Genomic DNA, 15619 nt, shown 5'->3' on the forward strand with positions numbered 1-15619 from the left:
TTTCTAGGCTGTCGTAGAATATCCAACTCACACCTCCTCCTGACGTAGCAGAGAGGTGATCACATGCCAAATGTTAGTTCAGTGACATATAGCTTTAAACAAATGTGCTATGACATTTTCTTCCCAAGCCACCGTAATGATGCCAAGAATCCTTTTAGTCTGAAAATCTGAGCATAAATCAACTAGAAAAAGAATTGCGCCCCCAATGACCAGCAGCTAAGCAGAGCATCCTGATGGCCGCCTGGAGAAGCAGAGCAATGTGCTCACCTTTCTCGATAGCTGGGGCCATGTCATTCACAAGCAGATATTGATGAACTATTTGCTTCGGCATGGTGATTTCTAATGATCGGAAACTGTCTCTCCCTCTCCCCCACTACTAACTGTACGTGGATTATTTCATAAAAATTTGACATAAAAGGTCATTAATGTACATGGGTCAGCAGTTTTAGCCAGTGGCCTGCTCCCTAGTATTACAACAACACATGGGGCAGGAAAGAGAAAGGGGATTTTCCACAGATCAGAACTAATCTTTTTTTTTTTTTTTTTTTTACGATTCAAAAGAAGGTTTATACATAATTTTTTTCTGCACTGCACAGCCAGGTACTTTTACAAATGAACACATCAGGGGCCCAAGCTAACCCTCCATGGTTATTCTCTTGTATATTTTACCTCTCTGAAAGAGAAAGGGTATAATCGCCCCAAATGGCCAGGGTGACCTGTGCAGACTACAGTAATATTTAGCCCCTAGACATTCAGGAGACTAGAAGACTAAAAAAAAGTTAAGATATTCCACAGTATATCCTTAAAGATATTCAGCACAAATCCAGATTCGAAAACCATAGCTGCTCACAAATGAGAGCTATATAAGCTGTTTGTCTCAGACAAAGAGGATTTGGAAGGGAAAGCTGAGAACTACAAACGGCTCAATAGATTGCTGGAAAAAACTGGCAACTAGATGAATGTGGGAAAGATTCAAAATGCTACTAACCAATGCTACATACGTCAAGAAGTATTTCATTCTATTAATTCAAACACCTAAACCTCCTCGGAGGATTTCTCATTCTCAAATAATCTTCTGTTCCATCCTGCAGTCTGCAAGAAGAGCTCATCTTTCTAAAATGTAGCAATATACTGAGTGAACAATTAACATGGCTATTAATTTCTACTTCATTGTTATATCTTAATGAAACTGACCAAGATTCCACTCAGTCATGTACTGTATTTCTAACCTAAACTTTCAGCAAAACTAAAACCATACAGTTTTGCAAGTAGCAAAGATAAAGTAACAAAGTTGTGTCTAACTGGAGGGGCAATATACATTCATAAGAACACATACAATTAGTGTAACACAGCTACTCTGAAATTAAAAATAAAACCAAAACCAAACAGGACTGATCAATGCAGCAGACATGCAGGGTCTGCTAAGTAACATTAAAATCATATTGCTGGTGATTAAATATGTCTACAGAAGATATATTACGATCTCGAATATATTTTCAAGCAGACTAAAAAATACCTCATCTATTGATTATTGATGTGTTATTTGTAACTAATTAAATATTGGGAGGGTTTTCCCCTCTGTGTATAAAAATTGCACTTATTTTCTATTAAACCAAAATACGTTAAACTCTAATTCTGTATTTCAATGTGTATTGACATTAGGTTGCTGAACTTTGCCGGTCAAAGCTTGCAGGATTAAGTATGGCGTTCCTTGCCTTCCAACATCCCTAGCACAGCAAAGATTGCCACTGGGGAGCACCCATCAGTACAATGCCCTTCCCACTCTGGGCTTCAAGTCACTGCTTTACTATAGTGCAAGGATTATTTGTTTTACTTTTTTATAAGAAAACCTGAGCTTTAAATGTCTTTAAAAGGACCTGGAATTGATTCTGGCCCATCATGACCTGAAACAGCTCAGTCCTGCAAGGAAATTTCCCCTTTGACACAGCTCCCTCTGAGAGACAAAGGCTCTGCGGGCAGTGTCTGCGGAGTCACACCATTCCCCTTCAAGCCTCTGTCTTTACCCAAAAGCCTTTCGTCCTGACAGCCCTTCCTTCCATCCCTTCAGCACTGCTGCCTCCTGCAGGGCTCCCCGTGCCAATGAAAAAAGTCTCTGCCACAAGCATGACTTGTGAGATACTGGTGATCACTCTCCTCATGCAATGGCTTCTTCAGCTCATAAAATGTCATCGTAATCCAACAGTTTGGAATGCTGGCGAGTCTTCCAGAGGCGGTAAAGACGGAAGTCAAAGTAAGTTTCAATCATTTGCTTCCCTAGGATGAGAACCAAAACAAAGCACAGATTACCCCAGTGATGCATTGGGCGGAGCAGAGACCAAGCAGCCTGCAGCAGCCAAAAAGATTGATTCTCCCTGTTTCATGGATGTGCACAGGAGAGTCTGTCTGTGAGTCTCATGTAGGGACATTGCTGACAGCTGTCACTCACTCAGGGCATCACATGCCCCATCTGAAAGTACAACCCCCAAAATGGGTGACCATATTATTCATACTCAACATTGGAGAGCCCAGGCAACAGCAAGGCGGGCTCCACTCCTAACAGCCTGCCAGTGTGGGCCCACCCGCACCCAGAAGGTGAGATACAGCTCTGTCTCCATGTCCCATTCTGTTCTTGGCCTCCCTGCACAAATTGCCAGCACAGGTGATAATCAGTGGCTGCTGAGAGTCACAGTACAACTCACTCCAGCTCTGTAACTCCAGCTCTGGGAGAGACTAGCTAGAATGACAGCAGGGAACACGCCACTGGCCTATTGGAAAGTTATGGACCAAAAGAAGGTACAGTCAGACCTGTCAGACAGTAACAGAGGCCCCTCTCCTTCATGCTTATGAGATCTCCAATCTCCATGGCTGCAGTGAGTTTGATAAGGCAAAAGATCACTTTAGCTACCCAGATCTCTCTTTTGCCAAAGTGAAAAGTTCAGCAGAACACTTTGGGGGAAAACGTGGACTTGGGTGGTTTCGCTACTGGTGTGAATCCTTTTTGCACCTGCTTGACTGAAGTATTTCACTAGGACAGTCACTTTACAGAAATCCTGCAATGGAGGTGGCCAGTGTAGCTTCACAAAACCCAAACCCCCACAAAGCATAAGAAAAACAAACAATCCTAGATTCTAAAAAGCAAAACAGAGGGAAGGACTTTTCTCTTTCACAGCTGATTAAGGTCAGTTTGAGATGTCTGCATGATGGGTAGCCAGGGATTAAAGTTGTTACGTTATGTGTCCTAGATTTATCGAGATGAAAAAATTGCAATGCAGTCTCAAGCCCTGCTCTCCTGCAGAGCCAAGAACCGCTCTGCTGGGCACCACCTACAACATTTATTGTTTGCAGAAAGCACAATCTTTTCTGTTGAATTGATACAATTAACTCTCTGCACAAGGCCATGCGCCACTGCATGGTTTTGTTGTGGATCTTAGGCATGCACTTTGAAAATGCAGGGCCCCTCCTGGCAAAATGCTGAGGACCCTCAACCCAAGTCAGTGGGAGTTGAGGATGATCTTGTTAAGGTCAAACAGAATGAGGGTGTTCACCTTCTTGCAGATTGAAAGCTCTTTGAGGGAGGGACTGTCTTTTTGTTCTGTATTTGTACAGTGTCTAGATTCCTCCGTGCTACAGTAATACAAATAAATAGATCTAAAATATGTGGACACAGTACCACATGGTAAATTATTAGTTACATTAGGGAAGATGGGGATCAGTACAAAAATTGTAAGGTGGACAAGGAACTGGCTAAAGGGGAGAAGGCAACAGGGTATGCTGAAAGATGACGTATCGGACTGGAGGGAGGTTACCAGTAGAGTTCCTCAAGGATCAGTCTTTGGACCAATCTTATTCAGTATTTTTATTAATGACCACGGCACAAAGAGTAGGAGTGCTAATAAAATTTGCTGAAGGTTGGGAAGCGTTGTCAATACAGAGGAGTATCGGATTTTTATACAGGAAGATCTGGATAACTTTGAAGACTAGAGTGGCAAAAATGGGATGAAATTCAATAGTACACATTGCAAGGTCATGCACTTAGGGTCTAATAAGAATTTCTGCTACAAGCTACAGGAGGAGGAGAGAGAGCTGGGTGTTGGGTCAATCACAAGACTACTATGAGCCATCAATGTCATGCAGCTGGACAAAAGGCAAATGCAATCCTTGGATGTATCAGGCATGACATACCCAGTAGAGACAGAGATGTATTAATGCCATTGTACAAGGCACTGGTAAGACTTTGTTTGGAATACTCTGTACAATTCTGGTCACCCAAGTTCAAGAAAGATGAATGTGAACTAGAACAGGTGCAGAGAAGAACTACTATGGTCAGGGGAATGGAGGGCCTATTTTATCAGAGGAGACTGGAAGAGCTTGGCTTGTTCAGTCTAGCAAAAGGAAGGCTGAGGGGCATATGATTGCTCTCTCTAAACACATTGGGGGGAGGGATAGCTCAGTGGTTTGAGCATTGGCCTGCTAAACCCAGGATTGTGAGTTCAATCCTTGAGAGGGCCATTTAGGGATCTGGGGCAAAAATCTATCTGGGGATTGGTCCTGCTTTGAGCAGAGTGTTGGACTAGATGACTTCCTGAGGTCCCTTCCAACCCTGCTATTCTATGATTAAATACCAGGGAGGGTGAAGAGCTACTTAAGCTAAAGGACAGTACTGGCACAAGAACAAATGGATATAAACTGGCCATGAACAAATTCAGGCTGCAAATTAGACAATGGTTTCTATCAGAGGGAGGAGGTTCTGGAACTGACTTCCAATAGTAGTTGTGGGGGCAAAGAACTTGATTAGGTTTAAGAAAGAGCTGGACAAAATTTATGAGTGCAATTGTATGATGTGGATGCTTGCAATGGTGGGGGGTAGGACTCAGCAGCCCTGGTTTTCAGCCAGCCACCATCAGGGGTCAGGAAGGAATTTTTCCACCCTCAGTGCATTCTGATTTATTTTAAACCTTCTTCCGCTGAAGCATCTGGGATGGCGACATCTGAAGATGGACACTGGACAGGGAGCACCAGGGCTCTGAGATGGCATCAAACATTCTCTCTTTCAAACTACAGACAAGAAGAGACTATGAAAAGATGGTTCACACTCAGCTCTCCTGTTAGCATGGGCAGTCTGTTCAGAACTAGTGCTGTTGTTTAGCATCCTCTGGAGGAGAAATACTCACATGCATCATTAAGGAAAAGATTCTACTCCCAGATGTGCATGTGCTTCTCTCCTATTGAGCTCAGCATGCTCTGGTAACTTACCAAATCTCCTACGCTACCTCTGCCCAGAAGGGTCAGTATTAGTTCCACGTAGAACTGGGCAACATTTTTTTAAAGAAAAGTTTATTTGACAAAAAATGCAGTTTCTGTTGACTTGAAACTATTTGCAAATTTGACACAAAGCTTCAGTCAGTCACAAAGTAGCCAGAGGAAGAGGTGCTACTTTTCTGCCCCTTAAGCCCAGTGGCTAGGGCACTTACCTCACGTAGGAGCTCAAGGTTCAAGTCCCTGCTTTGGCACAGACCTGAAATGGACTTCTTTTGAGTCACCCAAAATTTTGAAAATTTCAGATTCGATTCAACCCGAACTGAATTTTTTTTCAATTGTTTGGAACTCCCATCAAACCAAAACATCAGTTATTAGCTCAGCTCCTGTTACAGGCCCTTTTTGTTGATCTGCATTAGCTCTGGAGAGCACTCTCCAGCTACAAACACAATGATGGGTGCAATTGAAAGGCAAAAAGGGGAGGAAATATGAAAGGGGAAAAGCCGGACCAGGAGGAATCCACCATACAAATCAATGATAAAGTCATTACAAACAGGGGAAGGTTTCAGTGACTTGGCTTTTTGGGGCAGGGCTTCCGGAAGTTGAAAAGTGCTTCTTTGTGAAAGGGGCCCATGGAGGAGGCAGTGATGCTGGAGGAGCGCACCCTCACATTTATAGCAGAAGAAATTACCTTGAGCTGAAAGTTCCAATGGTGATTCAAAGACAACCCTATAAGGATTCATTAGGTTTTTCAGATTCTGAAATAGCTGAAATGAGACGAGATTTAAAAGTTAGTGGCTGACGCAAAAGAGGCACTCCAGGTGCTTCAAATTAAATAACTGATGGGCAGGCACAGGGCAATGGGGAACGAGAGAACTCAGCACTCTTCAGAGCAGTCAGACTCAAACCTTTGGGTCAGCCCCGTCAGGAGAACAGCTGGCTCCCAGCCTGGTCGCTAGGCCACCCAGCAAGCTCAGTGAGTCTTCTCCAAATGGCCATGCTTCCTGACCGGGCAGGGAGCCAGCAGCCTGCTACTTGAGCCTTGCAGTGGCAGCAGCAGAGTGGCTGCTCAAAGCATGCCATGGTGCAGCTGTGCTGGCTTCCACTTCCTTCTCTAGCTCTTGCTCCAGCCTCTGCTTCCAACCTGATTCCTATCCACTCCAGTCTACGCCTTGCCCTGACCTTTGGCTTGGCTTCTCGCCCCTGACTCTGGTGTCACCCTCCGACTGGTAGGTGACTCCTGGATCTATGCTCACTATTATGCTGAACTGCCACCACAACCACTAGGCAAGGTCCTGCTCCAACCATGCCCCAGCAGCTCACAGCTCCTGTGCTGGACAATAAGAGCCAGTGCACACAACCACTGGAAGAATCCTGCCTAGAAGGGGTAGCTGAATACGGCTGTGATTTTCAAAGGGACCTAAGGGAGTTAGGTGCCCAACTCACGTTGACCCTAGTTCCCTTTGAATATCCCAGGCTAATCCAATCAGCCCTTTTGGTTATTGGTAGGGACAAAAGGTGGAAAAACCTCACTAGACAGTAGCACTGCTGAAAAGGATGTGTGGGTTATAGTGGATCACAAACTGAGTATGAGCCACCAATGTGATGCAGTTGGGAAAAGAGCTAATATTCTTGGGTGTATTAGCAGGCGTGTTGTATGTAAGCCATGGGAGGTAACTGTCCCACTCAGCATGGGTGAGGTCTCAGCTGGAGTACTGTGTCCAGTTCTGGGCACCTGACCTATGGTCATGTTTAGTCTTGAGAAAAGAAGACTGAGGGGGGACCTGACAACCCTCTTCAAATATGTTAAGGGTTGTTATAAGGAGGAGAGTGATTAATTGTTTTCCACATCCACTAAAGGTAGGACAAGAAGTAATGGGCCTAATCTGCAGCAAGGGAGATTTCAGCAAGGTTAGTTATTAGGGAAAACTTTCTATCTAGAAGACTAGTTACGCACTGGAATAGGCTTCCCAGGGAGGTTGTGGAATCCCTGCCACTAGAGGTTTTTAAGAACACATTGGACAAACACCTGTCAGGGATGGGCTAGGTTTATTTGGTCCTGCCTCAGCACAGGGGCTGGACCTGATGATGTCTGGGGATCCCTTCCAGCCCAACATTTCTATGATTCTCTGATCTTTGTCTACGGCTGCAAGGAAGGGTCTTATGTTCCCATTATTCACTTTTCCTGAAAAGCCAAACTGAACAGTCCCTTCCTGCCTATCTCCCACCTCTAGTACCCCTTCCTGCCTATCTACTGTACGGCCCACAGGGTGGCTTATCCTTTCAAAGACACACACCATCCGAGCTACTCTCTTCATGAGGTGGGATGTGCAGCACATGTCTGCAAAGCAGGCAAATCCTTAGAGAAGAGTGGCTGGGAAAAGGGCAACATGCCCCTCAATATTAGAGGGGAAAGCCCTTTAATCAAATATACCAACTCTGTGCCACACCAGCTGACCTGCCCATAGAGAGCTTCTGGCCATGGCCCAGGGCCACCTACCTTCTCCCCATTGGGGTTTCCCAGAACGTAGCAGCCCATGATGTGAATGACATTTGGCTCAGGGTTGATTTTGCTCATCAATCGGCTCAGCCGCTTCCAGAAGCTGGAAGTAATATGAGGAAACAAAATTACCATTTAAAATCCACCCCCTCTGCAGAGTCAGGCACCCTGGCATTGGACACATGCTGTCCAGGGAGACCAAAGTGGGACCACCCTGGAGGAGACACAAGCCTCTCTCCCTGAGCTCATTTGCAAGATTTTCCATGGAAATCCCCCCGCCTCACCTGTTCCATGCCTGTAAGGTGGGTTGAACCTGTCTGAAGCAGCACAGGGCACCTGCACTCACATGTGGTGGGTTGCTGATGCTCTTCCAGGATGGCACAGTGGTGAGCTCCCAAAGCAGAGCTTGGCCAGTTGATTGTTGTGAATAATTCTTGCTGCAAGTATTGGCATTTCCCCCCATAGAATAATTCTTTGACCACTCACCCTCAGCTCTGCCTCTGCCAAGCACGGCAGCACAGTTGGACTCCTCTCCCCTCAATACTGGTCCCAAACCTTTTAAATTTTACATCTTCATAGTTGCCAGGGTTTTTAAATACACTTTCCTTTCATCTTTTCCCTTCTGATTTCCTCTTTTCTCCCCTTGTCCCAATTGCCCCTGACAATTGTGCTGCATGATATTACCAGCATTGACATTTTTAAAAAGACAATGTAGCATCGGTGAATGCTGAGGGCAATAAAGCAGCCGAAAGCAGTTGTACTGAGTAAAGGCCCAGACAGAGAACCCCAGTAGACAAAGCGAGAGACTTGAGGAGCTCAAGCTAGTCTGCTTAACAAAGAGAAGGTTAAGGGCTGACTTGGTGATATTTGCTAATGGGCTCTTCAGTCTAGCAGACAAGGGGGTAACAAGATCCAATGGCTGGAAGCTGAAGCCGGACGAATCCAGACTGGAACTAGGGTGCACATTGCAATCATGAGGGGAATTAGCCATCGGAACCATTTCCCAAGGATCATGATCGATCTCCATCACTGGCCATGTTTAATTCAAGACGGGGTGTTTCTCTAAAAGCTCTGCGCTACTTCAAACAGGAATGAATGCAGGGCAGTTTTCTGGCCCGTATTACGCGGGAGGTCAGACTAGATTATCACAATGAATATATGAATAAAACTTTAGCCTACCCACCCCCATCTACATTAAATAGACCAGAGAAAGGGCACCCAGGGTTGGGAAATAACAAAGCGACTCACAGGATCATATCTTCCTCCTTCTCCACTTTGGCAAAGGTGGCAACTTTATTCTTCAACAAATATAAGTGGCCAGGACCTCCCTGCATGGAGAAGAGAGAGAGAGACGGTAGCACACCACGCTGCCCTGGCCTCAGAGAAATGGACTGGCTTTTCCCATTGCTAGTGACTAGACTCCTGCGGGACTGTTTGAGAAGCACTGGAGGGGGCAGAGCAGACACTCTCCAGTCTGTGAGTGACACTAAAATCACAAAGCAGGTTGACTTTGCTCCAGGCAGATGGATAAACTGCCCTGGCCTCCACTTCTTGCCTTAGGTGGGATCTTAGCCTCAGAGATGTTGGTTAACTGACTGGCAAATATAGTGGTCCGGGCCAGCTGTGTGGCTCACGGATGTACAGCATTCTGACCGTATGGTGCTGAAGAATTCAAAGGGCACCTGTATCCATGTAACAAATAAGTTTTCACTTGGTCCTTACTCAGGAAAAACTCCCATTGACATTTTCTTGAGTAACAACTGAGTGAAAACTCAGCAAAGGCTTCAGGATTTGGCACAATCTGCCCAGGAGCAGCATTGGAGGCAGTCTGCCTCAGCAAGGGACCCCCAGATCTCTCCCTGTAGATGGCCAGCCAGCTGGGAATGGAGCCCTGGCTCAGCCTACATTACACCCCTCTCCTCTGGAGCACCAGACATCCCTAGGGGAGCTGTTAGACAACCATCCTTGTGCTCCGGACAGTGCCGGGGCTACAGCTCTGCCCAGCTCTTACACGGCCACATGCAGGGGGGAAGGCTCCTTATGGCCACTGCTTCCCCACTGTGAACCTGCAGCATAGCTGCACAGAATCCTGCCCTGAATTTGGTGTGAACTTGGTCCCGTTTTCAGCTGCTGTCTCATGTGAGAACCACCCCTGGGTTCCGGGAGCACGGCTGCTACATTAGGAGTTGCTGAATAATTTTCAGCTTTCAGGTTGTCCACAAACTGTTCGCTTAGAATATTCCCTCTTTGCTATGCATGCGGAGTGATTGGTTGCCTAAATCACATGGTATTGTTTCTTCTTCCTGACTGGATGACTCAAACGGCTGAGACAGGAGAATAGTGAATGGCAACAGATGCAGTTCCCAGTATGAATTTTCAGCCAAATAGCCTTAACACTTAAATTCTTGAAAGTTTTAAAATATATAAAACATTTCCCCCAGTAGCCACCCCTATACTTTTGAATAGTAAACAGGATGCCCCCACAGATCATAGCAAACTGAACTCTGCACTTTATTCATGCACATATTTATAATCAGAGTTCGGGTTTTTCTTTAACTATTTAGCCAACTCTGCTCTTGAAAGACTCAATAACATTTCTGGATTAAAATCTTCACGGTGTAAATATGAAAATTGGGGAATAATAAGGGAGACCAAGAAATTCATCTCACTTGGAAACTTTATCTGAACATTCAGGGATATTTCCTATCAAGAAGGATGTTGATAAATTGGAGAGAGGTCAGAGAGGAGCCAGGAGAATGATGAAAGGATTAGAAAACCTGCCTTAGAGTGATAGACTCGGGGAGCTCAATCTATTTAGCTTAACAAAGAGAAGGTTCACGGGTGACTTGATCAGTCTGTAAATATCTACATGGGGAACAAATATTTGATAATGGGCTCTTCAATCTAGCAGACAAAGGTGTAACATGAGCCAATGGCTGGAAGTTGAAGCCAGACAAATTCAGACTGGAAATAAGGCCTAAATTTTTTAACAGTGAGAGTAATTAACCATTGGAACAATTTATCAAGGGTTGAGTTGGATTCTCCATCACTGGCAATTTTTAAATCAAGATTGGATGTTTCTCTAAAAGATCTTTTGGGGAGGTTCTCTGGCCTGTGTTACACAGGAGGTCAGACTAGATTATCACAATGGTCCCTTCTGGCCTTGGAATCTATGAATCTATCTAGTAAGCAAGTACAGCCTACACAAAAATGATAAAGTCATTGAATCACTGGCTGGTATTGCTGCTTTAAGGATCTCTGATGGTGTGGGGTAGGGAAATGATAGGCAAACAGAGGCCAGGAGGCATGGAAAACCATCATTACTCTAATTGTAGAAGACACAAGGATTCAACATTTATATGGATTGTGAGAAAATCCATAGTTATTTCAGCAAGAATTAAAAACAAAAATCTCAAAAGTTTGGTTGGATTGCAACATTCCTGCTCCAGGGCATGAGAAGACTCAGCAAAAACCTCTCTTTGGGCAAGTCACTCCATAACTGCTCACGGCACGGTCTGGTGCTGGCCATTGGCAGGGACAGGAACCCTGGCCTCATCCAGTATAGAAGTTCCTGTGTTCCTGTATTAACGCATACTGCAGGATACTTTATGAAAGTAATCAATAACTATCAAGCTCCAAATCCCTGCCCCTTTGTCTGTGAGTTTCCTTCTGAAGTCAGATTGCCTGGATTTGCTAGAAAGCTGTTGAAAAGCTGCCAAACCCTGCATTTGCTGCACTAAGCCAAATGTCCTTTGCTGCCATCACAGCAAGCTGAGGATGCTCAGAGGTCAACCAATGAGAAATGGGAATTGAATAGACGTGATTGCTTTCATAAAAGCCTGCTGCAGGTTGGCTTTGGAATATTGTTTTCTGGAGTTAATTTGTTCCTGGAGAAAATACTGGCTTTTAATAAAGTGCCAAGGGCCCCAATGCCGATCACGTACCTGACAGAAAATCAGCATCTTCCAAATCTTGCAGCCTTTCCGATAAACGTTAAGCTTCTTCTCTATTTCCTCTGCAGAAAACAGTGAAGGGAAGACACGTGAGCCACACAGAAGGTGAAACACTGGCTCTTCTACAGAGATTTTCACTATCTCTCACTTGTGTTTATTCTGTAAGACATCATGGGCCTGACTTTCAGAGGTGCTGAACACCCACAGGTCCCACTGATTTCAAAACAGGCCCCGGACTTTAGAACTTTGGGAGTCAGGAATCCATAGTTTTTCCCAATGGAGGCTGGATGCAATAGAACACTGGATTACAATGAAATCCCCCATGCACCGGAGAGCTCCCTCTTACTGCTCACGTGAAACTTTGAGTGGGGGAAAAGACAAAGAAAATAACACTTACGTACCTAGAATATCTTCAAAGGTGGCGTGTTCATGATCCTGGAACCGAACAGAAAGGATGTTTCAAACCTAGGTGCTGCTAGATACTCATCGTTTAAAGAGATCTCCTCATGCGACAGAGAACAATGCTACACTAGGTAAGCACATAAGTTGGGATTCAATTAAACCAACTGGTGGTCTCAGTCAACATCACAAGCATCATTGCCCTTATGTTAAGACCCATGTGTGACAATAAACATAAACTTTGTAAGTTACAGGAAGTAGGTGGACTTCAAAAAGTAAATACTGCACATTGTTTGTGTGTTGAATAGGGAAATGTGTTGGATGAGCCCAGGACTGAGGTCCACTGCAGAGATACGTGGAGTCCTGAACTGTCTAGGAACGGGTCAAATGCAGCAAAGAACTGTGGAGCCTTCCAACACACAGAGCTCTGCTAATGTGCCTCAGTCCTGACCTGCAACCTTGACGCTATTCAACTCCTGGTGTCACACAGCATGGACGATGCTCCTCAGTCCCAGCTCACAGCCCCCTTGTTACTCCAGTCCCAGGTCCCTAGACACATGCTTCTGATAGTGCCCCTCATCCTGTCCTGCAGCCACCCCACTATTCCAGTCCTGGGCACCCCACAGAGCTCTGCCAATAAACCTGAATCCTGACCTAATATGTCTGCTGCCAAAATACTGGGCCTCTCTTGAGCAGGTATTTGCCAGCTTTGCTCAGTTGTGCAATGGTTCTTCTGAGGCATTCTGATGCCATCTAGGGACTAGGATACAATCACTAAACTCATTTCCACTTATGAGCCAACCCAACGTTCCAGTACCCAATGAACATGCAAAGAGCTAGGCTACTCACGTAGAGAATGGGGATGATGGAGGGGTCATCCCTGCGGATAATCGTTGGGATGTACTCAGCTTTGGGGACCTTGGAAGAAATAAGCTAGGAATGGAAATGAGAAATAGAAATGGGTCATGAGCAGAGACACAAAGGGACTGTGGGCAGGCACTGTACACTGGGAGTGATGTTGTCTGCATCCTTATTCCATAAGAAGTCTCCATAATCCCTCTGGATGCAAATATTTCTTCTTTCAGGTCAGAAATAAGCTGCTAAAAGAGGCTATTTCTATTTTCTCTCTGAACTGTAGAAAGCAAATAGCAGGGACCCTGGGCCCACCTAGTCCCTCCATGTATAGAAAATAGTGGTATGGCCTAAGACCGCCAAACACATTATGCAATACGGTTGTGATTGCAGCAAGGGCCTTTGCTTAAAGGCACCCTCCTGACATGGCATCAACTAGGCCGTCAAGCCAAAATTCATAACTGGTATCTGGGGAAAGCTGGGATTCCTCCCCCTGCTGGTAACTCAAGTGAAAGCCTGCTCAGTAGGAATATCCTGGCCACTCCTCTGCTAGGCCCTCTCTAGCCCCTGGGCTCCTTGCCTGCTCACTTCATCAGCCATACTAAGAAACCCTCTCTACTCCCGGCCTGTCCTTTTGCATTCAGGCTGTAGCAAGGGAACAGCTCAGCAAGCCAGCCACCATCAGCACTGAGGGAGGCTAGTCAGCTGCACCAGTGAAATGTTAACTAAGGAAGTGCCTGGAGCGTCAGCCCAGTGACAAAGCTCAGTGGGAGTACACCCCATCGTGGCTCTGCTGACACAACTCAAGTCCCTCTTGACCTAGACCCAGACAGTAAGTTAAAGGAGGATCGGGCCTCATATTTCCATATCCTGTTAAACCTGGGGGGAGATGTCTTACCCTGACACCCCCATCCCTTGCACTAGGAAAAAAAATCTGCCTTGGTGGGGGGATGCCAGAGAAAGAATAAAATGGAGGAGTATAAGGAAAAGACAACCTCACCACCACTATCCTCTATATTAGCAACCCAATGGCATGCCAAAGCAGTGGCCCATTCAGATGTAGCATCAGCAATGCCCTAATGGTCCTGCTGCCCAACTAGCCACTTGAGTAGGGGTCAAACTCAGAGTTCTGTACTCAGTTTTTGCTCAGTCAATGGTCGTTTGCCTGAGTGAGGGCTAAGGAAGGACGTCAGGATTTGACCCTACGTAAGGACATCACTAAACCAGACCAGCGAGAACAGGAGTAAAAAGGAGGGAAGGCTGAAGGGCCTAGCCTATAGGAACAGGTTAAAGTGCACAAACGGCATCGTGGAGCTGCAGTGTACAAGTCAAATGAGGAAGGGAGGGTGTTTCTAACTGCCAGCCCTGCACACTCCCCCTAGGATCTGAGAACCAAGCTGGGTAATTTCCTTTCTATGCCTCATCACAAATGGCGTCCTCCCTTACCCCCTAGTAGCCCCAAGAGAGATCTGAAGGTTCTGCCCTTCTTCCATGAATACCTAATCAGCAACTGTGAAAAGATGAATGAGGTGCATGGGCAAGGGAGGGTGGGGGGTGGGAACAGCCCTCACCATTATTTTGGGTGGAATAAAGTCATCTCCATCACATGCCAGAGCTTCAAGTTCCTTCTCTGTTTCCCAGTTCAAGTCAAAGTCATCATCCAGAGCACAGCAGTAGTCCTGAAGATCATGGCCTGCCAGACAACAGCAGGACAGAAGCATTACACCAGGCACCAGGCCACAGGGCTTCTTGCCTTCTCCACCCCATCCTGTTGGCAGGGTGACTAACTTGTTCAATGTATCACGCGCCACCAGGCTTACAACCTTCATTCCCAAAGTGTCAAGAGTCACCACAGGGACCGTTCCAAAGGGTTCAGTGCTTCACCCCTAACCTTTGGGCCGTTTAACCAGGCAGATAACGATAGGGTGTGCCTGTGCTGCAACTGGGGGGCTGACTGCAACACACATAGGCAGAGCCACGCTGGCCTGAATGCAGCTAGCATGACTAAACATAGCAGTGCAGCCTGTACCAGCTCGTCCAGGGCCCTGGGGAATGACTCGGGTAACTAGCCCATGATGCTGCAACTTCACTGCTCTAGGAACCCGAGCTAGCTCGATGAAAGCGAGTGTGGGTCTGTCTACACATGCTACAATCCCACACCTTGACTGCAGCGCTGACATACCCTAAGAAAGAGCAATAATGCACAGAGCTCCCTTATTTTAGAGGCAATTTGATGGCAGCGCTCCCTGGGGCACAGAAGTGTTGCGCTGCATTCAGTCACTCCGGAGTTACTCAGTCAGTGCTAGATTCAGCTCCACATGCTACCCAGACTGAGCTGGAATCCTGCGGTTCAAGAAACGATGGCGTTTGAACTGGCGTGTCGCAGCAGGTTGTGGCAACGTGGCACCCCAGGATTCAGAGTTTCTTTGCAGGTCAAAGAAACTCATCGGACTTTTAGGACCTGCCAAACTGTAATGGTGCAGCCCTCTAAAGTCACTCAGCAGCTGTCCCAGAAAAACCCAGCAGGCAGGGCCGGCTCCAGGCACCAGCTTAACAAGCAGGTTCTTGGGGCGGCCAAGGGAGAGGGGCGGCACCTGCGGCAATTTGGGGGCGGCAGGTCCCTCACTCCCTCTAGGAGCGAAGGACCTGCCACCGAACT

General features: G+C 46.2%; 1 protein-coding gene across 1 annotated transcript in view; it reads right to left on the reverse strand.

The window, feature by feature from the left end:
• Nucleotides 1-2176: 2176 nt before the first annotated feature.
• NSMF (NMDA receptor synaptonuclear signaling and neuronal migration factor) overlaps nucleotides 2177-15619 on the reverse strand; it is a 74380-nt gene continuing 60937 nt past the window's right edge. The window contains exons 9-16 of the mRNA XM_065418597.1: nucleotides 14532-14653; nucleotides 12958-13041; nucleotides 12111-12144; nucleotides 11701-11771; nucleotides 9005-9084; nucleotides 7757-7859; nucleotides 5948-6023; nucleotides 2177-2274 (exon numbers count right to left, since the gene is read on the reverse strand). Coding sequence (XP_065274669.1) covers nucleotides 2177-2274; nucleotides 5948-6023; nucleotides 7757-7859; nucleotides 9005-9084; nucleotides 11701-11771; nucleotides 12111-12144; nucleotides 12958-13041; nucleotides 14532-14653 — 668 coding nt within the window. The remainder of the gene's footprint in view (nucleotides 2275-5947; nucleotides 6024-7756; nucleotides 7860-9004; nucleotides 9085-11700; nucleotides 11772-12110; nucleotides 12145-12957; nucleotides 13042-14531; nucleotides 14654-15619) is intronic.

Source organism: Emys orbicularis, chromosome 18 (assembly GCF_028017835.1).
Source record: "Emys orbicularis isolate rEmyOrb1 chromosome 18, rEmyOrb1.hap1, whole genome shotgun sequence".
In the NCBI taxonomy this organism is placed as follows: Eukaryota; Metazoa; Chordata; order Testudines; family Emydidae; genus Emys; species Emys orbicularis.